Source organism: Bipolaris maydis (assembly GCF_028858645.1).
Source record: "Bipolaris maydis strain C4 unplaced genomic scaffold PSV08scaffold_7, whole genome shotgun sequence".
In the NCBI taxonomy this organism is placed as follows: Eukaryota; Fungi; Ascomycota; class Dothideomycetes; order Pleosporales; family Pleosporaceae; genus Bipolaris; species Bipolaris maydis.
This window is the reverse complement of record NW_027093863.1, coordinates 1,259,863-1,284,901: the sequence shown is the minus strand read 5'-3', so window position 1 is coordinate 1,284,901 and position 25,039 is coordinate 1,259,863. Positions and strand designations below refer to the sequence as shown.

Genomic DNA, 25,039 nt, shown 5'->3' with positions numbered 1-25,039 from the left:
TCTCTTCATCTGGTCGGTAGTTGGAGATGCTTGTTAAGGACGCAACCGCTTGTGGCTTACGGCGCTATTCCCCTTTCCCCGACCGCGACTGGTTAGAGCACTGCGCCGCATCGCAAATCATGCCCTTGTTGTCTGGCGATCCAGACCTCCCCCTCCCAAGGAAACGTGACAAGCAGACGTTACTTCGACTGTGTATCAAGATGCGCCACAGTCCCCGCTCTCTTCATGGCGACAAGCAAGCCATCGGAACAACAACCGTTTAATACCCCGACCCGTTATTGCAGCTGAACGGCCACTTGTCCGAGGTGATTGTCATGATGCTACTATAACCCATGCAAGGGGCCGTTGGCGACGTTTTTGTCTCTCCTTCCTGCGCATGAAACTGTACATATGTCACACCGAAAAACCTCCCACCGTATCAGCGCACATATATGGCTCGACGTGTCGTACGAGACTTCGTATTTTCTTGTTGTTACAGTTTTTTTCTTCCCTTTCCTAGGTTCAACCCTATACCAGCCTCACTAGGCATGACGAACGATGGAAAAAGTCCTTGGCGTCGGGAAATGCGCCAAGAAGAACCCCTATAGAAGAAAACCGTTATCTGTAGCAGAATGATACATGCCACCTTTTTTTGAGGGTTCATCTGAGAGTAGTAGTTTACTAGAGGCTTTTGCTTCTGCTGTTTCTAACCACAAGAAGAAAACGAGCGCAACCAACTTCGTCTTACACAATGTCAAAGTAATCCACATATGTAGTAGAATACTAATCCCAAAACTTGTGCTACGTCCTGTCACAAGTACACTAAATTATCACACCTTACAAACTACGCCACAAGCACCGCTTCTTCTCTTACATCTCGTCGTATACTACGCAAGCACCCAATCCCCCCAACTTTTACACCAACCAACCAAACAGCAAAACAATCTCCCCCTCCCCTCCTCAAACCTGGAAATCTACAAAAAACAAGTCCACCTTTTATACCCTTCCTCCAAGCCGCACTATTCCTCCCACAAGCGCCCCAGCACCACGCCCAATACCCTCCCCCCTTCCCTGCCTTATAAAACCTTACACACACAATAACAAACAGGGTAAAAAGTTAAAATACCCGTTCGTGACGATTTTACTAGTAATGTAAAATATATAGTATAATAGAAAGAAGAACGCCCGGATATATGCCGCCCCCCTCCCCCAACAAAAAATTCGTCCGGGGGAGGGTTGGTTTCCTGTGCGTTTTGAAGAAGGGGGCCGGGACGTTTTGGTCGGGTAGTACGATTACTTATATGGAAACCTTGTAAGCCCAGGGGGGGGGGGGGGGGGGTAAGGTTTGTGTGATGAGGATGTGTATGGGGACATTTCATAAGAGGTATAACTTATGTAAGGGTTGGGAAAGAAGAGCGGGGGTTTGGTTTGTAAAGTTTGGGGGATCCTTGGGGCTTGAAATGCTATGTGGGCGTCGCATGTACTTTTCGTTTCTAGGGTGTTCGTATTGCTGTATATAATAGGTCTGTGGGTATTGTTCGAGTCCGATTGAAAAGTAAACGGAGATTTTTTTTAACTCAAGGATGAGAAAGAGAGAGAGAAGAGAGAGAGGCTTGGAACATGAGCCGCATGTAAGATTCGAATTGCGTACAAAGAAGGGGGGGGGGGAGGGGCGCGGGTAATCGCACATCTTCCATTGCCCAATCATCCAGATCTCTCTTTCTCTCTAAGCATATCCCTATACCCAAGCCCAAATCTAATCCTAAAAAAAACAAAGAAAGAACTTGTTCTCATATTATCCTAACCTACTGCACCACATCCAACAACCCCTTCGCCTTCAAATACTCGACAATCTCCACCACACTCTCCTCCACACTCTTCTTATCACTCCGAATGTGAATCTCCGGCGCCTCCGGTGCCTCATACGGCGCACTCACGCCCGTAAACTCTGGAATCTTGCCCTCGCGCGCCTTCTTGTACAGGCCCTTGGGGTCACGCGCTTCCGCCACTTCAAGCGGGATATCGACGTAGACCTCGACGAAAGCGAGGGGCGCCTCGGAAGCATCAGAGGTGGCGGCGTGCAGGGCGCGAGCTTGCTCGCGATCGGCTTTGTAAGGCGAAATGAAGGATGTTATGGCGATTGTGGAGGAGTCGGCGAAGAGCTTTGCTACCTGTTTGTATTGTGTCAGCTTTCCTTTCTCCCCGTCCATTTCAATTCTTTTCTGTAGTAGCTGAATTGTTTTTTGGGGGGGGTTTAAGTGGGATTTGCGCAGAATACATACCTCAGCTATCCGCCTAATGTTCTCATTTCGATCCTTCTCCGAAAACCCCAAATCTTTGTTCAGCCCGAATCGCACATTGTCGCCGTCGAGTCGGTACGCGGCGAAACCCAAGTGCAGCAGGTGCTGCTCGAGCGCTGTGGCGATGGTGGATTTACCGGATGCTGAGAGGCCTGTGAACCAGATTGTGAAGCCGGTTTGCTTGCGGAATTTGTTGCGCTCGCTGCGTGAGAGGGAAGGGTGCCATGTAATGTTGCTGGAAAGGGCAGAAGTGGGTTAGCGATTTCGGCGCGTACTTTTTTGTAGGGCGCGGGGTAGAGAGATGGTGGGGGAGGGGGGGCTCACGTCGCCATTGTAGATGATGTTGCTACAAAGTCAAATTTTTGGATCGATGGGAAAAAGGCAAGAAGTTTTTGGGTCGATTGCTCAAGTGTCTTTTGTGAGTGCGACCGGTGTTTTTAGAGTGACAATTTACGGGTACACGGCTGATCAGATTTTCTCAACGAATATCTTTGGTCCCAGTAGAAACATTGGATCCCTCTAGCGTGAATGACGTGCTGCTGGGCTTTCGATGCGTGGGGAAGTAATCCTCATAGCAGGTGAATGACATTACGCACAGTAACGTTATTCATTTGTGTAATTCATCAATCAATCTCAAGTCTTCGGTTTAACTATGCATTAGATACGGAATACGATGAAAATCCCCCATGCGCTAATGGCTGGAGGATTTGAGGTTGTCCCCCAAAATGGCTATACACGAATGATTAATCGCAGTACGCGCAGAATGAAGTAGTTTTAGAACAAAGTAAATATTTAGGGAATACCTCCTGCAAAACTGGCCGCTCTCGTAGGCCTTTGTCTCAGCTCAGCGCTCCTAGCATCGCCATCCCATCCATACATAGACTGCACCTCACCCCTGCTTCCATTCTTCCTCAACGGTCCACCACTATCCCCTCCCGCTATACCCCCAGAAGTCGCAAAGTCAAAAGGTTTCCTGCGCCTGACGAGCTGGTATCCTCGATCAAGTTCTACTTCAATAGCACACCTAATCTTCAATGCTGTGACTGCTGGCCACACACTTCTCTCACCCTTTAATATCCAATAATCCATCGCTTCCCTTGTCGGGTTCTCCAGCAACTTGAAGAAATCGCTGGGGGTGAATTCAGGTACCAGAGTGAGACTAGGGCCAGGAATGTTTTCGTCGAGCAGGAACCGCCGGATTGACAGAGGAAGTAAGCCAAGCTCATCCAGCTGTTGCAACCTGTGCTGTATTTCAAGGACCACAAGACGAAGAATCGGCATACTAAGTCGCAATCTGCCGTCCTGTTTGGGGTTGGGATGGTGCAGATCAGAACGCAAAAAGGGCGCCAGATAAGGCCGTGCCTGAGAGACGATGAAATGATTCACGTTGAAGAGCTCGCCGATACGATGCAGAGGCGACTCGCGGTCACGGTAGGACGCGTGTGTGTAGGGTCGGAATGTGGTGTTGGAGGCTGGAGTCCAAGGAACAATGTTGCCCTCCTCGTCTTTGCACATCATCGTGACCGAATGATAGAGTGCCGACGAGGCCGTCGCGTTTGAGGCGAGAGCTGCGGACCAGATGAGCTTCAGCAGTCAGTATCTATTCCATCAAATGTGCCTGGGTAGACGTACAACGTTAGGAGCAGTCAGGTAGTTGAGCAGATTTGGTACGCTGCCACCACTGCTAGTCGTGACCGTGATGTTCAACACCCTCTTTGTCTTTGCGTATGCTTCCTCAAAGGTCAGGTCCCCGACATTGGCCCTCAAGAGTTCTTCGAGTACTCCAACATCGAGAAAATGGCCTTGATTCCACCATCTCTTGACACGGCGAATCATGGTCTGGAGTCGCGTGGTAACCTGAGCGCCATTCCTATATGGCCGGTTTGAGAAGGCTGTCAAATCAATGTTCCTCCCCGTCAGGAACTCGAGCAATTCATCTTCGGTATGCACGCCCACCAATGCCGCTATGAGAGCCCCAGTAGCAGTCCCGGCAATGATTCGGGGAAGTAAACCGCGCAGATGCAACGCCTTGACAACACCCAGATGGCACAGGCCAAAGACTTGTCCGCCTTGAAGCACCAGGACCGATCTCCCAAAGGCCTGTCTTGTATCATGGAGAACATCCAGCTTGGCCTGGTTCGTCAATCCCGTGTCCGAGTTCCTCGATGTAGGATATTGTGTAAGGTTCTCGATTGCGTAAGCAACCTGCGTGACGTAGTCTTCGATCAAGAGTTTTGTTCCAGCATAGGCACGGTTGTAGAGTCGCGAGGCAGTTATGTTTCCGAGGTTTCGCACGAGACCGCTGCGAAGGAGGTTGATGACGCCAAGAATGTCGTCGTCTTCTTGGGCTTCGTAGAGGGCAGAGAGACGTTGGTTGATGAGGCGATGGTCGTAGTGTTTACTCTTCGCGACCTGTCGCCTGTAAATGGCACGGTCAGTCAAATGCACAAGCGTGCGTTGAATTGCGGATAAGACAGCACACTCACCACAGGTCATAGTCAAGGACCTCATCTAGCTTGTACGCAGCAGCCTCCCATTCCTCAAACAATTTCGCATTATCAATGGCCTCCAGCAGCAGATCTCTCTGGCTCTTCTGTGTGAGCCACGCGTAGAGTTTCTTCAACATATCAGCATTACGCCCAAAAGCGCTTCAGACAACCGGACAGCTGAGACGGCGGACACGGTGGGGAAGACGTACCCTCTGCCAAAAGAAAGCTACGTCGAACAAGCACAGCAAGAAGCTCCATAGCGCCCCGGACGCGACGCTCAGCGCACCGCCCATGGCGTTTTGAGTTACTCTAGAAAGTGATCGGCTGACAAGGCCGTAATGTGGCAAGGGCACATGTTCATTCGCTGCGTCTATTGGAACGAGTTGCAGGTCGAGTGAGTGGGAACGCTTGTGGGGGTGGATGCCGACTTTCACATGCAAACCACGTCCGACAGGTACCGGCAACGCAACCCTACGTAAGCATCCGGCAGGAGTCACGGGCCGACGCGCCAACAGCTAACGACGCCACACCTCTCAATTCGGAGCCTGCGTTGAAGCTTAACAACACTACCGTCTGCCAACATTGCAACACCAATACTGTGACTTTTTATTTTTTGCTTTGGAAACATGCCTGGATCCTCACTCTGGCTATTGCCGCCATCAAACCATCCTCTTGGTAAAGTCCTGCCCGCATTGATCGACAAGACATCAAAGCAGTTTGGTTCCCCGCATCGCTTCCTCCCCCACGTCACTCTTACCTCTGAGATTTTGCCATCAACCCACGGCTCAGATGGGCAGGCATGGTTGGATTCTCTGGATTTAGACGTTGGCAAGGGTGAGGTGCGAGTCAATTTCAAATGCCTGGACAGCGAAGACTATTTTTTTCGCAAGTTGTACATTAAATGTCAAGTCGACGACGGGTTAAAGAAGCTGGCCGGGCAGTGCAGACGACATGTCGAAGGATTCTCAGACGAGAAGAAGGCTGAGCAATGGGCGAATGAAAGCTACATGCCGCATCTGAGCTTGATGTAGTAAGTGTAAATGTGACGAGTAAAGTACGCATGTGCTGAGTATTGCAGCCACGACTGTCCTGCAATAGACGCAAAGGGATTGTCATCTGTGGACATGACCGAGGTGGAGCTTGAAGGAAGCTCCCAGATGAGTGGCTGGGTAGGTGGGAGAGTGGTACTGGTGCCAACTGACAAGCCCATAGACCAGTGGGTGCCTATAGCCGAAAGATTGATTTGATGGCGCAGCAGTGTAATCCACCTGCAGAAATGTTTACTATGAACTTACAGAGTGCGGACAACACAATGCACAATTCAAAATATGAGTATTCATGTATATGTCGTTCATTACTAAACTACTATTATTACAGTGTCATAGGAAAGTCTCCTTGGTATTTCGCTTTCATGCATACTGATGGCGGTATAGTGCTCTGCACTTATTTCATGAAACCCGCCTTACCATCACCATCAGCGTCAACCTCTGTGGACGGAGTTAGCAGCCATTAATTTATACAAGCGTACTTGGCACTTACTAGGGTTGAGCTTGTCCATCAGGCTGGGCTTGTGTTTACCTGTGAAATGTTGGCCTTTCGATTCTTGCAAAAGTCTTACTTGTTCCTCTTCGGCTTGGGTGTGAGGACGAGCTTTGGACACATCTTCGGTAAGCGCTCTGGGCAGCCCGCCGTCCTCATTGGCACGATGCGCCATGTGTCCTCCATCGCTCACACCATGCGCCATTCCAGCGGAGTCCAGCGTACCTGTAGCGCCAACATGTTCTGGTTCAGAGTTAGCAGAGTTCTTGTATAGGAATCAAACAATGGACGTACTACTGCGGGAGGTATCATCCAAGTCGTGAGAGCGGTTGCTCGACATATCATGAGCATCGACCCTGCCATCGTTGTTGCGGTCCAAGGGGTTGCTGGTGGTTCCGTAGGCGCCAGTGCCAACGGTGCTGGTGTTGTGGTGAGAACCGCTCTTGGTCAGGTCGTGAGCATCAACCTTGCCGTCGTTGTTGCGGTCCAAGGGGTTGCTGGTGGTTCCGTAGGCGCCAGTGCCAACGGTGCTGGTGTTGTGGTGAGAACCGCTCTTGGTCAGGTCGTGAGCATCAACCTTGCCGTCGTTGTTGCGGTCCAAGGGGTTGCTGGTGGTTCCGTAGGCGCCAGTACCGACAGTGCTGCTGTTGTGGGAGCTGTGAGAGCTGCCTTTGGTCAGGTCGTGGGCATCAACTCTACCATCGTTGTTGCGGTCCAATGGGTTCTTGGTGTGAAGATCGCCGTGACGGGCGGAAGAGTGGTCGTGAGTGGTCTTGTGGTGAAGACCCTCAGCACCAGCGAGAGTGCTGACGCCACCAATGTTCTTGGGAACACCCTCAAACTCGTCGTAGCGCTCCTCACGTCCAGTCAGGGATCCACCTTTGGCCTTGAACTGCTCCATGGTCATGGCGGGCAGGGCGGTAGTCTCATGGTGAGTGGCCTTGTTGTGGTGTACCTCGTGAATAGGAACAGTGGTGTGAACAACGCTGGGCTGGATCGTCTCCTTCTGAACTACTGGCTGGATCGTCTCATGGATGTGCTTTTGTGTGTTAGCTTTGAAGGCAGAAAGGATGATGTCTTGCTGTACTTACGTGGTGGACGTGCTCTCCGCCAACGGTGGGAGCAATGCTTTGGCTGTGGGTGGTCTCCTCGACGCGCCTCTCGTCGGCAAAGCGAGCCTGATCTTGAATGAGGGTCCTCTTGGTAGCATCAGAGTCACGGTGGTCAAACTCGCGGTGCTGGACTGCTCCAAGCTTGGCAGTGTGTGTCTCGGGGAGGACCTCGCGGTCATGGACGGGCTGAACAGTGCGGTGATAGTGATCTTGGTGGACCTCCCTGTCAATGGCAGTGTTGATCTCCTCGTGTACATGGGGCTTGACAACCTCGTGGTGTACGGCGGGGGCAACGGCCTCGTGGACAGTGGTGTCGTGGTGGCCGGACCTGCCCATGAACTCGGTGATGGCTGCCTTTGCTTTATCCATTTTGAAGTTGTAGTGGTGTGATTATCTGTGGTAGAGGGGGCTAAGTTGGTGTATAGAAGAGTGGATTGATTTGTTGGAGTGTGGTGTGTTGTTGTAATGACGCTTGCTGAAGTTGACACCGGGTGTTTTTATACATGGAGGGAGGCAGGAGGGAGAATGCACAACGACGTAATTGACATATCAGAGTCTGGTCAATCGAGAAGCAACAGCCCCCGCCATGTGTGCCACAGGGCCGGCAGGGCGCATCATAGGACAGCAATAGTGGGATGATGGCAATGGCCTGGTTCCCCATCCACGACTCCAGCGACGCCAATTGGGCCATGCACGGCGGACGCTACCAGCAGCTGACGGCGTTCGCTCTCCGCGGCGTCTGGCACTAGGAGACGCTTGGGGCAGTTCGTTGTACGCCTACCGAAGAGCTACGCGGTACGATGTAGTCATACTGCGTATCTCCGCTGCATACAAACAGGAATTTGGTCTCAGGCTCAAGTTGCTCGCACCGTACTCACTGTTGTCTCTGGTCAGGGTGGTGTGTGTGCAAGCAGCAGATGAAAGATTGCATAGATGGATGGATGGATGCAGCAAGCGTGCGATCTGATCGATCGACGCTAGGATGACCCGCCGCCCCTTGTCGGGCAGGGGATTCGTGCACCATCCAAGCGACAAGTCCCCCAGACGTATTCCAGCATACGCGCCTCCGCCTCTGCCCATTGCAAGCTGCGTCATGATGCCATTTCTTTGTTGAGCTGCCCGCAGAAGATAGCCTGTCCCTGTACGCGTACGGGCGTCTCTGCGCCTGTTTCGGAAGTCCCGGGCGCGTGGCTCCAACTACTAAGGGCCATGGCTAAGGTGATCGCCCACCGTACCGTGCTGATCAACTGCAACTGAGGGAGAAAACCGCCCACGACCACACTTCCCGTCGTTGTCGTCATGCCGCCAGGATCTCCACCATGACATGCCCGTTCTGCAATTATAGTCCCATCCTTTGACTTTGTGCAAGCACTGTGTATGGCTCCATCTATCTATCTACACCACGGAGGCAGCCATCGCTCGTAGAACAAAGACACGTACCTCTACAAAAGAGGATACCTACGTCATTTGCAGACGCCAATCCATGCCATTTCCCATGCTGTCTAGTCGGCGACGACAGAGTGAGCCCCATTGAAGATGCAAATCTGGCTCGACATGGCATTTTGCAACAAAGGGGATGGGTGGGTGGCATCGCCCATTCGAGCCAGCAAAGCTTTTGCCTGTTGTTCCTTTCCGACTGGCGTTGTCTTTGCTACGGATATAGAAAGCAGCCTTCTAAAGCGCTGCTGTGTCCTGAGTTGTGCAGCGCTTTGAACCTTAGGAAGGCGTTACAGATACGTCATTCAGCCACATTCCAGCCACTGCCACACGAAGAAATAGTCATAGAAGGCCTAGAATCTGCCACCCCACTGTCACCAGCACATGTACCGTTCATCTAGCCAACTACACACATCGCTTCCACTTCACCTTGCAGTCAACATGAAGGAAAAGATCAAGGCTGTACTCCATAGAAGGAAGGGGTCAACACCAACACAATCGCCCCGTGCCTCATATGAGCAGTCTGAAGGGGTTAGCCCACGTGCTGAAAAGCTTCCTAGCTCTCCCAGTCAACGCCATCGACGGAAATCTTCGGCTTCTCAGAGCGCCTCTCCTCGAACAGAATATGCCCAACAGCCCAAGACCACTCACGCAGCTACCCTGCCACTTGAATTTGTCCACAACACCCTGTCTGACAACATCAAATCCGTCAATTCTTCCTCTGATGAAAACACACCCATTGCCCCTACACTTGCTCCTAGCAAACAGTCGATAGTGGCAGATGCCAATGTCGGCCACTCAGCATCGTCTCATGGTGATCTATCAAAGCCCCTCCCACCGACACCAAGTATGCTCGATGCCGCAGAAATACTATCACAGATAAGAGAAATAACTTGTGTACAGGTTCCACCAGCTACAATCACGGCGATGCTCAGGACAAACTGGTGGGAAGGGCTGTCACCACCAATGGCAGCATTGTAGGGGGAGCGCAACCATACGACCTAGAAGACCTTGCAAGGCCACCACAGAGCTTAGAGAGAGAACACCATGTCCACCAGGATATGGCTGTCAAGCCTGCGGGATTCGATTCTACGAGCGATAGGCACGGTGTGTATGGCGGTGATGAGGAGTGGCAGGTCAAGCAGAAATCGATGCTCAATGGCATAGTTGATTTGAATGACACGGTTGAAACAGACAGAGAGACATCATGGGCACCTGGTAAGTCAGGCTTGTCTTGCCGTTGGGCAAAGCTCCTAAACACGATATACGCAAGGTCATCTGACAAGAGTTACAACAGCGGTCACACATGAGGTCGTCAAGCCACACGAGCACGAAATTGTCCAGCACAAAATCTACCGAGAGATTCACAACTATACTTACTACCACCGACTGCAGCCTGTAATGCAGACCGAAGTTCTCCCACCTCGTCACTTTATCCCCAATCCCGATGGAGAGGGCCTAATTGAGATTTCTGCTGATGAGCTACCGTCTCGTACAGGCAAAAATAGGTGGTGGGATATTGTGCAAAAGGAACCCGTGCTTCCAGAAGCTCCGTTCCAATGGCGCACCGAGCCGCAAATCATTGAGGGAAAACCATACATGACGGACGAAGGCTTTGAGCGTAGAGAAACGACCATCATATACCCACCAACGCTGGAAGATATGTCGGGTTACGACGGAATAGTGCAGCCAGTTCACTTCGACCACAAGACTGGGAAGCGCTGGCTGGGAGAGCCGACAACCATGGACAAACTACAGCGACAGGTGGACGGTACAAGCGAAGAGGATTTTATGACGATGAAGAACATCACGGCCGACTTGCCTGAAATACCCAACAGCCCGTCGGTCAAGCGAAGGCCCGTTGGTAGAGACTCGCTATAGCGGGCAGTCAGCAGAAGAAAAGTATAGTTGAGCTCCGAGGCATGGTGCAGGTGGCTGTAATTGTGTCGATTGAGCTGCAGTAATTTCTATTTGTAGTACAGTGTTCAGCTTGGTCCTCATGCCAGGTGGATGCTGAATACATGTGTATATTGCAAACGACTGGTTCCTTGTTTGGAGTGATTGAGATGCGGAAGTTTTGCGCAGTGTCTCCAAGTGGCGAAAGTAAATGCATGGCAATTATCTCGGTTTAGTGCTCGCCGGAGCCATGGTCTTGGGTGTGCGTGAACAGCAAATGTGCGCCAAGTCTGCGCAAAACGTGGGGTGCGTTACTTATTTGTACTTACAAACACCTGCACCGGTCAACCGGCGACGATCCCGATGTCAGTTTGTGGGGGGCACAGAACAGCTCTCAGTACGTCTCGAGGCTGCCAAGCTGATAACAGAGCGTTATCTCGTCGCGCTCTTTTGTCTGATGGCAGACCCGCTCCCAGGATGGCACCCTTCGTATGCTTCGGCAAAGCAGTCGAGTATGCCGAGTGCCGAGTTCGAGAGTGGCCTCAGCCCGGGTTCAGGCGTGAAGGCAAGGTGCAGATAAGCCTTGGACAGACGGCGGAGAAAAAGTAAGATTGGAAGTAAGCCTAGAATGCAATTGCTCGACCCCGTGGTGCCAAGTTGGCTTGAGCCATTGGGATTGCATTGCTCGGACCGCCATTGGAGAAGCTTTAGCAGCCAAGATGCACATGAGGGGCAGAGCAGTTGTGGTTCCAGAGGCTGGCGCAAATACATCGGGGAGACCGATAAGAAACACGAGACGGCAAAGAGGGTGACATTGCACCGTACCGCCCAAGGGAAAAGCCGTGTCGAGCTCCTCCATGTGCGCGCCGGTGCTTCTCCGCATTCTCCGCTAGGTAGTATAGGTAGTAAGTACTACAGTCGGCTCCATATCCAGACCCCTGCCCACAAACAGCAGTTATCGCTTCTTCTCCACCCACAAACAGGGCACACTGCACTAGACACGGGATGCATGGCCCCCTCCACAGCTGAGCCTTTGTGCATCTGGAAGAGGGCTGTGTGAGTTGGAAAAGAGCCTGCTGCAGCAAGGCTGCGGCAGACAGCACAGCGCCCAATGGCGGTTCGTTCTTTTGCTATCCCCAGCCTGGGAGACGGACGTACACTAAGTCATACTCTGGTAAACGCCCAGGAGAGCCAAGAACTACTAGTGCAATCGGTTGCCTTCACCGCGGTGGAACACATGCAGGGTTGCCTGCTCACGCTAGGGTTGCTGAAAGATTTATTAGCACGGCACATGTACTCGTATCGTTCGCTTCCCGTTTATCGTCGTTTGACCGCCGACAGCCCAGCATTTCGTCCATCAACCGACACTTACCCCGACTAACGGTCCATGGCCTTTGTCGTGCAATTCTTCGCCCTACTCTTAAAAACTATACTCTGAGAGCCCGAGGTCAAGTCTTAGGCTCCCAGCAGACATGGCTTCTACCGGCAAGGACTTTGAGCCTGGCACTTCATACGAGCCGAAGAAGCAGGGCTACCATGTCGATGAAGAGAACAACAACTACGATGCTCGCCCAAGTAGCGTGGAATCAGTGAGAGTCGTCAGCGACAACACCCATCGCAAGCTCAAAAGCAGACATATTCAACTCATAGGCATCGGTGGAACCATTGGCACCGCCCTCTATGTCCAAATTGGTCGAGGCCTCATGAATGGAGGGCCTGCTTCCTTGTTCATCGCATTTTCCTTGTGGTGAGTTACGCGCAAGATTCCTCACCCACAAGACCAATGGCACACTCCACACTATAAACGGATCCAGAGCTGACTTTGAACAGGTGTACTGTCATTTTGGCTGTGACACTTAGTGAGACTCTCAATTCCTCAATCCCAAATAACTTGTGCCCATTGTGACAATGCCCAAGCACTTTCCGACCCGCCCAGAGCCACTCATCCCATCGCTTATACCATCGTGAAGGAGCCCCCCAGCTAATGCGCCTCAATAGGCATTGCCGAAATGGTTACTTACCTCCCAATATCTTCGCCATTCATTCGCTTCGCTGGACGCTATGTAGACGAAGCCTTCGGCTTCGCAGCTGGATGGAATTTCTTCGTCTTCGAAGCAGCCCTGGTACCCTTTGAGATTGTGGCTTGTAACGTCATTATCGGCTTTTGGAGCGACGCTGTACCCACTGGTGCCATTATCGCAATCGTTCTTGTGCTCTATGCGTACGTAGACCCATGTACCATCCGATATTTGACATGGGACACCAAGAGGCTTTTTGGTATCAGACTGTGAATCGCAGACCATACACATTACATTGTTTTTTGGTCAATGATGCCCAGGCTATACGCTAGCTCTCAAGTCACATCAAACAAGCCCATCCGTTCTGAAATACCCCATGGAAATTTGTTAGAGAACCAGGGCTAACCAAGCACAAGTTTCATCAACATGATGGCCGTAAAATGGTACGGAGAAACCGAGTTCTACGCTGCAGTTGGAAAAGGTAGGAATTTCTAAACAAGAAAAACTCCCCAACAAGTTGCTAACCCCCAAAAGTCCTACTGATTATCGGTCTCCTCATTTTTACCTTCATCTCCATGTTAGGCGGCAACCCGCAAAAAGACCGCTACGGCTTTCGCTACTGGAAGAACCCAGGAGGTTTCACAGAGCTCTACTATGGCGGCGAACTAGGACGATTCCTCGGCTTCCTCCAATGCCTAATCCAAGCCTCCTTCACCATCGCAGGACCCGACTACGTCTCCATGGCCGCCGGCGAAACCGAAAATCCCCGCAAAGTCATGCCGCGCGCCTACAACGCCGTCTTCTACCGCCTCACCACCTTCTTCGTGCTCGGCTCCCTCGCCGTAGGCATCAACGTGCCATACAACGACCCGGAACTCATCAACGCCTTCAAACTAGGCAAGCCCGGCGCCGCCGCCTCGCCCTACGTGATTGCCATGAACAGACTCCGCATCGAAGGACTCCCCCACGTCGTCAACGCCGGCGTCCTCGCCTCTGCCTTTTCCGCCGGAAACTCGTACGTCTACTGCGCTTCGCGCTCCCTCTTTGGCCTCGCGCTCGAAGGCAAGGCACCCAAGATCCTGACCAAATGCACAAAGCAAGGTGTGCCCTTTTACTGTGTCTTCGTCGTCTTGCTCATCTCACTGCTATCCTTCTTGCAGCTCAGCGAGAACTCGGCCGTCGTGCTCAATTGGTTCGTTAGCTTGGTGACGGCTTCCCAACTCATTAATTTCAGCGTCATGTGCTTTACCTTCCTGCGCTTCTACAAGGCTTGCCATGTCCAGGGCCTCGATCGCGATACCCTGCCCTACAAGGGCATTCTGCAGCCGTATGCCGCGTGGTATGGTCTTGTGTGCACTTTCATCATGACGTTTGTGGGCGGTTATACCGTGTTTTTGAAGGGCATGTGGGATGTGCCTTCGTTCTTGTTTTCGTATTTGATGTAAGTCTTCTTTTTTTTTCTTTCGTCTCCTCTAGCATCCTTAACCTCTCGTTTTTTTTTTACCTAATTGCTGACATGCTCTTTCAAAAGGGTCTTTATTTTCCCCGTTCTCGTCATCGGATGGAAGATTTTGAAGAAGACGAAGTGGGTTACGTCTGAAAAGGCGGATCTTATTTCTGGGGTGGAGGAGATTGAAGAGTATCATCGGAATTTTGTAGAGAAGCCTGAGCCGAACCCTTTCAATCGCTTTTTGGACAGGATTTTTGCGTAAACGAGAGAAGTGTAGGGGTTTGGCTGGGGAGAAGAAAGTGGGTGTGCTGTTTTCTTTTTAGGGAAAACTTTTGTTCGCTCTTTTGGACAGGCACTATGCTTGAATGTTGACGATGAATTAGAACCTGGCTATATTGAAGTAGTTAGGTTTAGTTCTCAGTATACAAGAAAACGAGGCCAAGATGTCTGAATAACGATTTACAACTATCAATCTTGCTATCTCATAAATGCACTTTAACAAGACTTTCCAGGCCCTGAAAAAGACTATTTCTCTTCCAGCAGAAAGAAATATGGAAATTGTTACTAAAAAAAATCCATAATCTTTAGTCAAGCCCTCAAAACAAAAAAGTGGGTATATCATCCACATCCACCGTCCTCCTCTTCTTCTCCTTTTCGCCCTCCTTCTTCTCCCGCTCAGCCTTGCGCTTCGCCAGCCTCTCCGCAACATCTTTGCTCCTTACACTGCCCCCAGAGCTTATTTGCTGCGCCCCCATTTCTGCAGATGAACTTGCTGACCGCGCAGGCAGGCTGGGCTTTGCCATTTCTATAGAATCAAAGGAGCGAGTGGGCTTGCTGATAACCGGTGTAGGAGACGTAAGTGGCTGGATGGAAGGACGCTCTAGTGAGACTTTTGGTGAGGGCTGCGATTTGCTTGGTATCCAGTCGTCGAGCATGTCAAAGGGCTTTGCGAGACTGGTTCTTGAGCGTGGTTTTGCTGGGGTTGGGGGAGGGGTGGGTTTGGTGTAGGTAGGAGGCAGTGCAGGCTTAGTGAAGATAGGGGAGGAGAGTTTGGTAGTGAGACTGGGAGTGGATGCACTGATCGGTCTGCTTGGGCTGCTGCTGATTTTTGATGGGGCCGATGTGGCGGCTTTGAGGGCTGGCTTTGCTGGGGGCCGTACGGTATCGAGATCTTCGCTATCGCTGTCTGATACTCCGCGTGCCACTGGTTGCTGCTTTGCTGTGCCCCCTAGAGCTCTTTTGGAGACGGCATGTGGCAGCGTAGTCAGATTACGTGACACATGGGTTGAAAGTGATGACCTTTGCTCTTGCGCCTCATCGTCGTCTTGAGATGCAAAAACGTCCTGAAGAGCTCTCTTTTGCTTCTGCTCTTGAACTTTGGCTCTATCTTTCATGGCCCCAATATCAGACATTTTCGCGTTGGGTACTACCGGTCTTGGTACATCAGCGCCTTTCTTCTTTTCCTCAATCATCTCCTTGAGTTTCTCGTATTCTGCAATGTGCAAGTGTCGAGTGAATAGCTTTGCCGTCTCGAGAAATTCGTCTTCAACCATCATCCATTCATCGTCGCGTAGGTCGAATTTAGAGATGGCGCCGTGCATATATTCAACACGTGGTTGCTCGAGATCTTCCGCCAGAGGTGGAGGTGATGATGAAACTTCACGTCCTTTCCTCCATGCATCTTTTCTTCTCGATTTGTTGCCTGGTGTTGATGGTTCTGCTGGCAGATTGGGAAGATCATCATCTGATTGGTTGGCTTGTCGATTTCCTTTGCTACTGCTGGCCGCTATCACATCTTCCAAGAAATCGTCGTCATTTTCATATGTGCGCGATGTAAGATCTGAATATGGGATTGCTGCTTTTGCTCCTGCTGCGTCTTTCTTGGCCCATGGAAGTCGACGCGGCATGGTGCTTGTGTAGGCGGCGGATCAGCTAGATATTTGGCAAAAGGCGGGGGTCGATGTCGATCGATGTAGTTGAGCGCGACATTGTGAGAGTATCTACTCAAAAGCAGCACGAGCCATATACCGTTGGCGAAGTACCTCACTCTGTGAGTGCTTCAAGCCCTTTAGACGCATGGGAGCGAAGGTGAATGGCTTGCTCCCGCCTGGCCACGTGCTATGACGCGTTTCCGATTTCCGCTAGACCCACTCTCGCCTGTGCGCCCTTCCAATCTAGCTGCTGGCACTTCTTGTACTGTGCTCTGCGCCCTCAAATTAACACGTTGCACTTCCACCCAGTTCTACGACAATCGATGTTTGCCTAGACAGCGTGTACTCATGGAGGTTCTGCGTGCTCAGCTGCTGGCACCGAGTTGGTATAAGCTCGACGCTACAGCTTCACAGCACAACGCATAGCCGCGAGCGTGACTACCTCACGATTGCATTTACCCCCTTTCGTCTAGGAATCGTTGAATGATTCAAAACTAGTTATCAGCGCTAGGCCCCTGCTCAGCAGCACCTAGGCTGCGTTACCGTTGTTGACTCCAAACTACTGCCGTTCCCATCTGCCATGTCCATGTTCCGAAGGCCAGGCGACTCATCGTCCAGCTCGGAGTCGTCTGATGAAGAAAGCGAATATGAAGAAGAGAGTCAGCTGAAACAGGACAGTGTCCTGTCAAGGATCAATACTCTAGATTCCACTTCCTCAGGACAACCCATCCAGCCCCATCGGCCTCCTCTAGATCCACGCCAAAGTTCAACGCAGAACGTTCGCGATCTTTTGTTACATTCGTTGTTGGAAGAACGAACCATTCGGGAGGTTGCAGCCCAGCTAGGCAAAGACCCGTCGGACCCTGAAGTCCAGCGATTGGGTAGAGCCTCCTACAAAGAAATTGCCCGTCAGATTTCCAACAATGTCGACGATGCTTACGCTAGCGATGAAATGCAAAGCCATCGGAGCACGGCAAACGAAGGAATCAACCGGCTTACCCGAAGTAATTTAAACAAGCTATCCATCATCCCCGAAATAGCTTCACAAGCTCTGGTTGCACTACCAGGTAATGGGCTGCCCCAGCATCTACCTCAACAACCATCCCTAGGCTTCGATGTCCTCTCTGGCATCTCAGGCCCAGTTCAGCTTCAGCTTCGGGGCTATCCTCATCTACAGACTGATCGATACATTCGAGAGTTTTCAGAATTGGAGATTGTTGGTAAAGGAGGATATGGCAAGGTTTTCAAAGCCAAACACAAACTTGATGGGTCATTCTATGCAGTCAAAAGGATTCCAGTGAGTCCTGCTAAGGTTGCAAGAATACAAGAGCATGGACCAGAAGAGTTGGAAAGCATGCTTGAGGAAGTTCGCTCGCTTGCTCGATTTGATCACAACAACATCATTCGGTACCATAACGCCTGGCTCGAGTTTACTACATCGTCCACTGAGACCACCGGCGTTCCAGACATCCCAATGCTTCGAGACGACCGTCTTTTAGAGGACCGAGCTGCCTTTCCACCCTTCTCTGGAGAAACCAACGACATTCATTCTAGGCTGGATAGCCTAGGCTTCGATGACTCTCCCATTAGAACTGAGAACAGCAACAGCGCTGGTATTGTCTTTGAGTTTAGCGAGCCCAGAGAAGGATCAGCTGGACTTCAGAGCGAAAGCGCCAATATCTCTATTAAGGAAACCTTTACACGGACCAAACGCAAAACCCGACGTGGCAGCCAGGCGAGTCAGATGACAATAGCAACAATCTCATCAACCAAGTCCCGGATGAGCGCTGTTGAGGACGCAGACGAAGAGGAAGATGATGATATCGAGAACATTCCCAGGTCGCACATGCCGTGCTCCCACGAAACAATCTCTGAAATGTCAGACAGCATGATCTCGAACAGCGACGTGCCCCACCACCTTGTGCAAAACCGAGCTCTCGGACCAGTCCTCATGCTCAACGTGCAAATGAGCCTCTGCGAAACCAACCTAGCTTCGTTCCTCTCGTCCGAACAATCCGGATCCATTGGACAGAAAACCGGTCAACATTGCTTCCACTCCTGCGTATCCCTTGAGCTACTCAACAACATCGTGGCAGGAGTAGAATACCTGCACGCCCAGGGCGTCGTCCACCGCGACCTAAAACCCGCCAACGTCTTCCTCTCGCTTTCCACTGCGCGTCACCCCCCATACGGTTCCATCGACATGTCAAGCTGCAAATCGTGTCCCCAGCGCGATCACCTGCACATGACACCCCGCATCGGTGACTTTGGCCTCGTGGCCGCGTTAAGTGGGAGTTGTACAGTTCCCGATACATGTTCCAAGCCAGTAGGCACCGAATTCTATCGCCCATTAGCGAGTAGCGGTGTCAACGAGAAACTCGATGTTTTTGCGCTGGGCGTGGTGGCGTTTGAGATGCTGCACAAGTTCAGCACGAGGATGGAACGTATAGCTGCTCTGACGGAGCTCCGCAGAGGCCTTTTTCCAGGAGATTTCGCGCAGGATCATGGAGATGTTGGTGGAGATGTTCAGACTTTGATCAGTGGTATGATACATGGCGACGAAGAACAGCGTTTGAGCTGTGATGAGGTCAAGGAGGAGATTAGGAAGTTGGTGCAGCGATTAAAGGTTTAACTTCTTTTGTTTGGTTTGCATGCACAGCATCGAGGAGCGTAGATACCCTAGTAGAATAGTAGTAGCATGGACACATTTTCAGCGTTCGTAATCCGTGCATGTGCATGATGGAACTTGTGTTCCCATCATTTGCTTGAAGCTACCTAATTGTATAAAATTTGTTTATTTGTATTATCTACGTACCTCACTATATGCCTTATCTATGTTCATGTATATACATACCGATTATCCAGACGCCTCATGTCGAGTTTCCCGCTCGCACGCTAATTCTATCATTTACAGTTTGATTACTAGAAATGAAGCGAGGAGAAGAAAAAAAAAGATACGCCAGGACAACCGGTGTCCTTTCCCCCAAAAATGCGCCCAAATGAATCATGATAATAAAACCCAAACGCCTCATGCATTCCTCATATCCTTCTGTGCATCCAGTCGTGTACAACATCAAACAGCTGACCCAGCTTAACCCCGTCGTCGTGACCCTTGACATTAAGCACCTTGACAGCACCCCTCTTTTGACCGCCATCGCGCAGTGTCAGCTCCGTCAACGGGGGCATGGAAACCAGCATGTCCCTCCAGGACCCGTGCGTATTGCCGGCAACACCCTCGCACGTAATCCAATGGTTGAAGTCCATGATCAGAGGGTGAAACACGATTTCCTGACTCGTGCGGATGAGACCTATACAGCGTCTCGAGAGGGAGATCTCGTTGCGTACGCCTTTTGAAATCCGGGTGCCAAGAGGCTGGGTTCCTGACTCGATGCTATGTGGCGTGACGTGGACTTCGAATTCAAACGTCGTGGGGACGAGGTTGTAGATTTGCAGGCTGCGCGAGGGCTTGAGATAGAGCATTTCGGAAAGCAGAGGTGAGTCGCCTGGAACCAGGGCGCGCCATGATTTGCAGATGCGCTGGCACCGGACGAGCTCCCAGAACTCGAGGTAGAAGAAGATGTGCTGCAAGACTTCGGCGGGGAGGTCGCTGATGCCGCGCTTATGGGGGTGCGTGTGGTGCGAGGAGGATGGGTGGAAGAGTTGGCGCATGCGATCGGCGTAGTTACCCACGCTGCTCCTGCGGATATCTCGCGAAGGATCAGAATCGCCGCGAGATCGCGTGAACATTGCTATGGGGTCTGAGGGGAGGCCGGTCATGGAGGGGCTGCGAATGGAATGCCCCGAGGCATTCGGCTTACGTCGGCCTGTTGTTGTGTCTTTGAGCATATCGGAGAAGCGACTGAAGGCTGAAAGGTGGGATTGGTGCTGTAGGTCCATCATGATTGTTTGGTTGGCGCTTGCTTTGGCCCGTCCAAGGCTCTCGGGTTCGAATGGTACTTCGGGATGTTGCGTCTTTCAAAGGGCTAGTCTTACAAGGCAGCCAAGCCACGAAATGTCGTCACTGCTACCGCTATCGGGATGCTGGGGATGCGCCGGTTTGTGCGACGAGCTTTGTTTGCGTATAAGGAACGGGATGTTTCTGCGTCTACGGGTAGTCGGCGCGTACCAAAAAGAGGGTGTTTATTGTATCGAAGTCGGTGTATATGGAAGCTTTCAGAAAACAATCATTGACGTGGATGCAGCTGACATGGCATTTACACTAGCCCAAAGGGGCCGATGCGCGGCGGACTGCATGGGGATGCCGGAAAAGCAAAGTCGGGTCACTTTGGAGACCAGCATGTTTGCTTGGTTTTCTGTGGTGCATGACACAAAGTGAGGTTGACGCTTTGTTCTTCTGCTACGCTACTAGGGTAACGTGCCACTTATTTTGCCGATGTTGTCCATTGAAAACACACCAATGTTCCGTCTTTGCGTATGTTACAAGATTAATTCCGTCGGGGTGATATGCTATTGTTCTACTGATTTACACGTTTCTGACTATAGCAGCTCGAGACTAAGGCCATAGTGAATGCCTTTTGCTTGCAACAAGGATGGCTCGGCTTGGTCGAGCAATTGCCAAGCAGCGTAAAAAGCCCGCCCAGCTTGAAACTAACTTGATGTCGGACCTTTGGAACGTCGTGTTATGTTCATGCCTAGTCTGGTTTCCAGACGCATGGTCTTGTTGCTGGTATGAAGTCGTTGAGAGATCATCCCCACCCAGGGTATTGGTGGGGCGTTGTTGTGCGCAGCGTTCACTCAGCTCTCTTCAGCCAACTTCAATGGCTGCCAATGCGCCAATGACCTCTTCAGCAACCCCGCCATTCTCTACTACCATCTTGGTCACCTGCGCAATCAAACTCCTCTTCATGCCGCCCCGAGGTGGTGTCCATACGCCTGATGTCGCCAGCAGCTCGCGCTGCGTAAGGGCATCGGCAGTCGACGTGGGAGCAGTACCGCCAGTGGCAGTATTCATCGAGTTGGGCACACCTGGTGGTGTGAGATGGGACGGAGGATCAATAGTTCGTATCGAGACGATGCGCGCACCCGTAGCGGAGTTTGTCGAATTTGTGCATGCGACGGCAAGGACAGCGTCTGCAACTGCTAGCTCCTCCGGGGCCGGGTCGAAGATGATGTTTGCGCCAACGGCCATGGCTAGTATGATGACGGGTGGCTTCCCTAGTTGAGGCGCAGTCTTGTTTGTTCCTGCCTGCTTGGGGTACAGGGGCACGGCTGCGTCCCAGTCGTCGTCGAAGAGCGGGTCTTCGTCTTTTTCCGACTTGAGCGCGGGGAGGCGTGTGGTGAGAAGGGCAAGGTGGGAGGTCATGGAAAGCATGGCAAGCGGGTAGGAGAGGGGCGGCGAGAGCATGAGGATCTGGCATGTGTCAGAGGGAAAGCTGGTGGCGGGGTCATGGGGTGTGTATGGCTCCTTACGTCGATGTATAGCTTCCAGTGAAAGCGCCTATTGATGTAGAGCCGGTCCTTGAGCTCCCCACTCGCAAGCAGGCTCTCGGAGAGCATCGAGGCGAGGAAGACGGGCAGGGCGTCGTCCTCTCGGAAGCCTGGTATCTCGACGGTCATGTCGACCCACGCATTCTGGCCCTTGGCCTTGTTCTCGTCGGCGCCGTCGCCCATGTCTACATCTTCTGGCTCGCCCAGGGTCGGCAGCTGGCTTGTCTTTTCCACCTCGGCCTTGACGCCGACCAGGGCCTCTGTGCCATCCTCGAGGGCAATGCGCGCACTGCCGTTTGCAGTGGGCAAGACGTCATACTCTGCGCGCATGGAGCGAAAGTCGCGGGGCCCTTTGGTGACATCGCGGCGGATGGGGGGTGTCTGTGTCAGGGCCCTGCGCAAAAAGAACAGCTCTACGGGGGAGAAGCTGACGAGGGCGTGCTGGGGCGCCATGGGGGGCGGGTGGTGGAGGGCGACGTGGAGTTTGCTGGTTGCTCTGCTGGGTGCGTATTTCTTTGCACTGGAATTGCGAATTGCTGCCACCCCCCGGTCCCACGGCTAGCGGCCCCGGTCGTTTGGCTGCAGCGTCACTCCCTGGGCGGTATGGCGTGCAAGCTACCTCGCGCGACAACACCAACGTGCAGTCCAAGTGCCGCCGACTGACCGCTGGTCTCGCGGAACACGGCCGGCTGCCCTTTGTGCATTATCTATACCTTTGCCAGAGGCCCCCAACAAAGGGCGCTCGCCATATATTCCAGCCGGGGCGAGGCCATGCCACTGCGATCCACGCCGTACGCTACCCCGTCACACGTACCGCGCGTCCCCCATGTCACCCCCGGCCTCCAAGCGGCATAGCGGTAATGGCATCACCACCATCGACAAGCTCGACTATCCTTCAAACCCCGCGCGTCGCCCTCTCCTAAACCCCGACAGCGACACCGAGTCGCAACGACGCAGCCAGGGCACCAGCTACGCCGGCAGTTTCTTTGAGCAGGTTGCCGAGGGCATCTACGAACAGGACCGCGTCAAGATGCAGCGCGCCGTCCTCCGCTGGCTCAGCTTTGTCTGGGCCATCGTCATCTGCCTCTGCGCCGGAAGCATCACCGCCTTCTCCCTCTATGGACATTTGTTCCAGTCCAAGTTGCATTACACCCAGGTCCAGGTCAACGCCGTCTCTATTGGGGCCGAGCTCGGCCTGTACCTCCTCGTCCCCATCTTTGGATACCTCTGCGATCGTCTGGGTCCTGGCGTCCCCGCCGGTCTCGCGGGTATCCTCTTTGGCGCTGGCTACTTCCTGGCTGCATTTGCATACCGGAGCGGCCCGCCACCTGCAGCTGGCGGCCATGGATGGCCCTTTGGCATCATGATCCTGGCCTTTGCCTTTGTCGGCATGGGTACGAGTTGCATGTATTTATCTGCCGTCACGACATGCGCAAAGAACTTTGGCCGCGGTAACAGCAAGGGCGTGGCCCTGGCGGTACCTATTGCTTCATTTGGACTGAGCGGCATGTGGCAAAGCCAGGTTGGAAGCCGCTTGTTGTACGAGAGGAACGCCGATGGAACCAGGGGAGATGTCGATGTCTTCCGCTTCTTCCTTTTCCTGGGCACCCTGCTCTTTTGCGTTGGCACTGTCGGCTTCTTCGCTCTACGCATCGTCGACGAGGAAGAGATGATTGACGAGGCTGTTGACGAGCTCGAAAGATCTGGTCTTCTACAGCGTGACGGCTTCTTCCACCAAGCTGCACAGCACCATGGCTACGGCACCATGGAAACGCAGGACCTCTCTGACTCGACCTTTGACTTCCTACAGTCTGAAGCCGAGCGCCTGAAAGCAAAGGCAGAAGAGGAGGCCCGCAAGAAGACGTGGCTTCTAAACGAAGAGACGCGTCTTTTCATCATGGATCCGACCATGTGGTGGCTGGCAGCCGGCTTCTTCCTCGTGACTGGACCCGGTGAGGCCTTCATCAACAACCTAGGCACCATTATCGAGACACTCACACCTGCCAACGTCGCGACCAATACCTCACCAGCCACCCACGTGTCTATTGTCGCCATCACTTCGACCCTCGCTCGCTTGGCTACCGGCACACTCTCTGACATCCTTGCTCCTGTTGCACAGTCGCATCAGCATCGCCGCAACCCAGAGTCGGTCGCAAACTCTGTGTCATCCCTCCCACCTCCTGAGCAGCCCCGCAAGTTCACCGTGTCTCGCATAATTTTCCTTGTAGCATTCGCTTTCTTCCTCTCCCTCGGACAGCTCCTGCTCGCAACGGGCTGGGTCCAGAACCACGCCTCTCGCTTCGCAGTGGTTTCCGCTCTCATTGGCGCGGGCTATGGTGCCGTGTTTTCCCTCACTCCCATTGTTGTCTCTGTCGTCTGGGGCGTCGAGAACTTTGGAACGAATTGGGGCATTCTGGCCATGACGCCTGCTGCAGGCGCGACCCTCTGGGGCGCCGTATATGCTACCGTGTACCAGAAAGCTGCGAACAGTGCCGAGGCTGGTGTTGAAAAAGACCCAGAAGACGTCCTTTGCCATGGCAAGGCATGCTATGCGCCCACCTTCTGGGCCATGACTATTAGCGTCTGGTTCGCTATGGGCCTTTTCCTGTGGGCATGGAGAGGCCCTGGTGGTTGGAAGCGAAAGGGCATTGCTGTATAACACCCTAGACACATCTCATTTTGCTCATCCATTGCCTGTTTGTTTGTTGCTTCATGCATGGCGAAGGGAGTTTTTCTACTCTGTCATTTTTGCTTCATTGGTTTTCTCTCGTCATTTGCTCCGCGTGGTTTTTTATCTGGTCATATGCATATTGTATCCATCTGGTCTGATCTCGTCTTTTGGTTAAACCCTCTCGTTTGATAGTTTACATTGAAATGCTCAGCATGTTGAAGAATCATGACACATGATATGCATGGCGATCTGAGTGAGTGTATGTGATGTTGGCAACCTCGCCAGATAAAGTGGGTAAGACGGTCGGGAGGTGAGAGGGGGGGAGATAAGAACTCAAATCCGTCCCAAGCAAAGCGCCACCCCGCATTTCTGTGTTTCCCCCGCTTCCATTATCAGCTTATCAAGCGCACCATCTTTCTGTTACACCTATGCACGTGTACCCGTGTTTTCAAATTATCATATTTTGATAGAACCATTAATTTTGCAACTCGCCACCTGTAACGGGTCTTCATCAGAAGGTACACCGTCATCCCCATCTACCTTCCTGTCTCCACCTCAGCAGGAGCCCAGTTCGAGTCTCGTGGTGTCCTTTTTCAAATCCACTCACTCGGGTAACCAGTGATGCTGGAGGGACCTAAGCAATGAATGCAACTTGACGAGGGAAGAAATTCTGCAGTCTGGTATTCACCATGGGACGGCGGCGCTGGATTACTCTTATTGGGGTTGGAATGTGGCATGGCGGGCTGGTGTATCGACTGATATTTTTGTT

The 25,039-nt window shown here is 52.3% G+C and overlaps 10 protein-coding genes across 10 annotated transcripts; 5 read left to right on the top strand and 5 right to left on the bottom strand.

Moving 5' to 3' along the window:
- Positions 1 to 1,596: 1,596 nt before the first annotated feature.
- PSV08DRAFT_409918 (patatin-like serine protein) lies at positions 1,597 to 5,061 on the bottom strand (the record flags this gene model as incomplete). The annotated part of the gene is made up of 6 exons (XM_014226997.2): positions 1,597 to 2,150; positions 2,262 to 2,514; positions 3,157 to 3,863; positions 3,912 to 4,698; positions 4,766 to 4,896; positions 4,978 to 5,061. The coding sequence occupies 6 exons, from the start codon at positions 5,059 to 5,061 to the stop codon at positions 1,785 to 1,787; spliced, it is 2,328 nt and encodes a 775-aa protein (XP_014082472.2). The 3' UTR covers positions 1,597 to 1,784.
- A 268-nt stretch (positions 5,062 to 5,329) lies between these two features.
- On the top strand, positions 5,330 to 6,087 carry PSV08DRAFT_43229 (2',3'-cyclic-nucleotide 3'-phosphodiesterase). The gene is made up of 2 exons (XM_014226998.2): positions 5,330 to 5,798; positions 5,847 to 6,087. The coding sequence occupies exons 1-2, from the start codon at positions 5,395 to 5,397 to the stop codon at positions 6,013 to 6,015; spliced, it is 573 nt and encodes a 190-aa protein (XP_014082473.1). The 5' UTR covers positions 5,330 to 5,394; the 3' UTR covers positions 6,016 to 6,087.
- PSV08DRAFT_362436 (uncharacterized protein) lies at positions 5,875 to 7,940 on the bottom strand. The gene is made up of 4 exons (XM_066093026.1): positions 7,399 to 7,940; positions 6,602 to 7,346; positions 6,308 to 6,550; positions 5,875 to 6,255 (listed from the first exon to the last, which is right to left on the bottom strand). The coding sequence occupies exons 1-4, from the start codon at positions 7,786 to 7,788 to the stop codon at positions 6,212 to 6,214; spliced, it is 1,422 nt and encodes a 473-aa protein (XP_065949134.1). The 5' UTR covers positions 7,789 to 7,940; the 3' UTR covers positions 5,875 to 6,211.
- Positions 7,941 to 9,297: 1,357 nt separating this feature from the next.
- On the top strand, positions 9,298 to 10,737 carry PSV08DRAFT_362435 (uncharacterized protein; the record flags this gene model as incomplete). The annotated part of the gene is made up of 3 exons (XM_014227000.1): positions 9,298 to 9,703; positions 9,760 to 10,074; positions 10,154 to 10,737. 3 exons carry the CDS (start codon positions 9,298 to 9,300, stop codon positions 10,735 to 10,737), a joined length of 1,305 nt encoding a protein of 434 aa, XP_014082475.1.
- A 1,326-nt stretch (positions 10,738 to 12,063) lies between these two features.
- PSV08DRAFT_299873 (amino acid permease/ SLC12A domain-containing protein) lies at positions 12,064 to 14,705 on the top strand. Its single transcript, XM_014227001.1, has 6 exons — positions 12,064 to 12,499; positions 12,583 to 12,611; positions 12,751 to 12,973; positions 13,187 to 13,251; positions 13,305 to 14,211; positions 14,302 to 14,705. The coding sequence occupies exons 1-6, from the start codon at positions 12,225 to 12,227 to the stop codon at positions 14,480 to 14,482; spliced, it is 1,680 nt and encodes a 559-aa protein (XP_014082476.1). The 5' UTR covers positions 12,064 to 12,224; the 3' UTR covers positions 14,483 to 14,705.
- A 111-nt stretch (positions 14,706 to 14,816) lies between these two features.
- Positions 14,817 to 16,127, bottom strand: PSV08DRAFT_402053 (uncharacterized protein; the record flags this gene model as incomplete). Its single annotated transcript, XM_066093634.1, has 1 exon — positions 14,817 to 16,127. The coding sequence occupies one exon, from the start codon at positions 16,125 to 16,127 to the stop codon at positions 14,817 to 14,819; it is 1,311 nt and encodes a 436-aa protein (XP_065949133.1).
- A 550-nt stretch (positions 16,128 to 16,677) lies between these two features.
- Positions 16,678 to 18,864, top strand: PSV08DRAFT_223757 (kinase-like domain-containing protein). Its single transcript, XM_014227003.1, has one exon. The coding sequence runs from the start codon at positions 16,732 to 16,734 to the stop codon at positions 18,781 to 18,783; it is 2,052 nt and encodes a 683-aa protein (XP_014082478.1). The 5' UTR covers positions 16,678 to 16,731; the 3' UTR covers positions 18,784 to 18,864.
- A 326-nt stretch (positions 18,865 to 19,190) lies between these two features.
- PSV08DRAFT_402051 (uncharacterized protein) lies at positions 19,191 to 20,051 on the bottom strand (the record flags this gene model as incomplete). Its single annotated transcript, XM_014227005.1, has 1 exon — positions 19,191 to 20,051. The coding sequence occupies one exon, from the start codon at positions 20,049 to 20,051 to the stop codon at positions 19,191 to 19,193; it is 861 nt and encodes a 286-aa protein (XP_014082480.1).
- Positions 20,052 to 20,485: 434 nt separating this feature from the next.
- Positions 20,486 to 22,108, bottom strand: PSV08DRAFT_409914 (3' exoribonuclease family, domain 1-domain-containing protein). Its single transcript, XM_014227006.2, has 2 exons — positions 21,582 to 22,108; positions 20,486 to 21,522 (listed from the first exon to the last, which is right to left on the bottom strand). The coding sequence occupies exons 1-2, from the start codon at positions 22,050 to 22,052 to the stop codon at positions 20,917 to 20,919; spliced, it is 1,077 nt and encodes a 358-aa protein (XP_014082481.1). The 5' UTR covers positions 22,053 to 22,108; the 3' UTR covers positions 20,486 to 20,916.
- Positions 22,109 to 22,304: 196 nt separating this feature from the next.
- On the top strand, positions 22,305 to 24,495 carry PSV08DRAFT_203024 (major facilitator superfamily domain-containing protein). Its single transcript, XM_014227007.1, has one exon. It carries the CDS (start codon positions 22,426 to 22,428, stop codon positions 24,256 to 24,258), a length of 1,833 nt encoding a protein of 610 aa, XP_014082482.1. The 5' UTR covers positions 22,305 to 22,425; the 3' UTR covers positions 24,259 to 24,495.
- The last annotated feature ends 544 nt before the right edge of the window (positions 24,496 to 25,039 follow it).

Coding starts and splice junctions, on each gene's coding strand:
- PSV08DRAFT_409914 (XM_014227006.2), bottom strand. CDS start 22,052: ATGGCGCCCCAGCACGCCCTCGTCAGCTTCTCCCCCGTAGAGCTGTTC. Junction 21,523..21,581: donor ACTGGAAGCTATACATCGAC/GTAAGGAGCCAT, acceptor GACACATGCCAG/ATCCTCATGCTCTCGCCGCC.
- PSV08DRAFT_362436 (XM_066093026.1), bottom strand. CDS start 7,788: ATGGATAAAGCAAAGGCAGCCATCACCGAGTTCATGGGCAGGTCCGGC. Junction 7,347..7,398: donor GCGGAGAGCACGTCCACCAC/GTAAGTACAGCA, acceptor AACACACAAAAG/CACATCCATGAGACGATCCA. Junction 6,256..6,307: donor GATGGACAAGCTCAACCCTA/GTAAGTGCCAAG, acceptor CTCCGTCCACAG/AGGTTGACGCTGATGGTGAT.
- PSV08DRAFT_43229 (XM_014226998.2), top strand. CDS start 5,395: ATGCCTGGATCCTCACTCTGGCTATTGCCGCCATCAAACCATCCTCTT. Junction 5,799..5,846: donor CCGCATCTGAGCTTGATGTA/GTAAGTGTAAAT, acceptor TGAGTATTGCAG/CCACGACTGTCCTGCAATAG.
- PSV08DRAFT_203024 (XM_014227007.1), top strand. CDS start 22,426: ATGTCACCCCCGGCCTCCAAGCGGCATAGCGGTAATGGCATCACCACC.
- PSV08DRAFT_223757 (XM_014227003.1), top strand. CDS start 16,732: ATGTCCATGTTCCGAAGGCCAGGCGACTCATCGTCCAGCTCGGAGTCG.
- PSV08DRAFT_299873 (XM_014227001.1), top strand. CDS start 12,225: ATGGCTTCTACCGGCAAGGACTTTGAGCCTGGCACTTCATACGAGCCG. Junction 12,500..12,582: donor TTCATCGCATTTTCCTTGTG/GTGAGTTACGCG, acceptor GACTTTGAACAG/GTGTACTGTCATTTTGGCTG. Junction 12,612..12,750: donor CATTTTGGCTGTGACACTTA/GTGAGACTCTCA, acceptor GCGCCTCAATAG/GCATTGCCGAAATGGTTACT.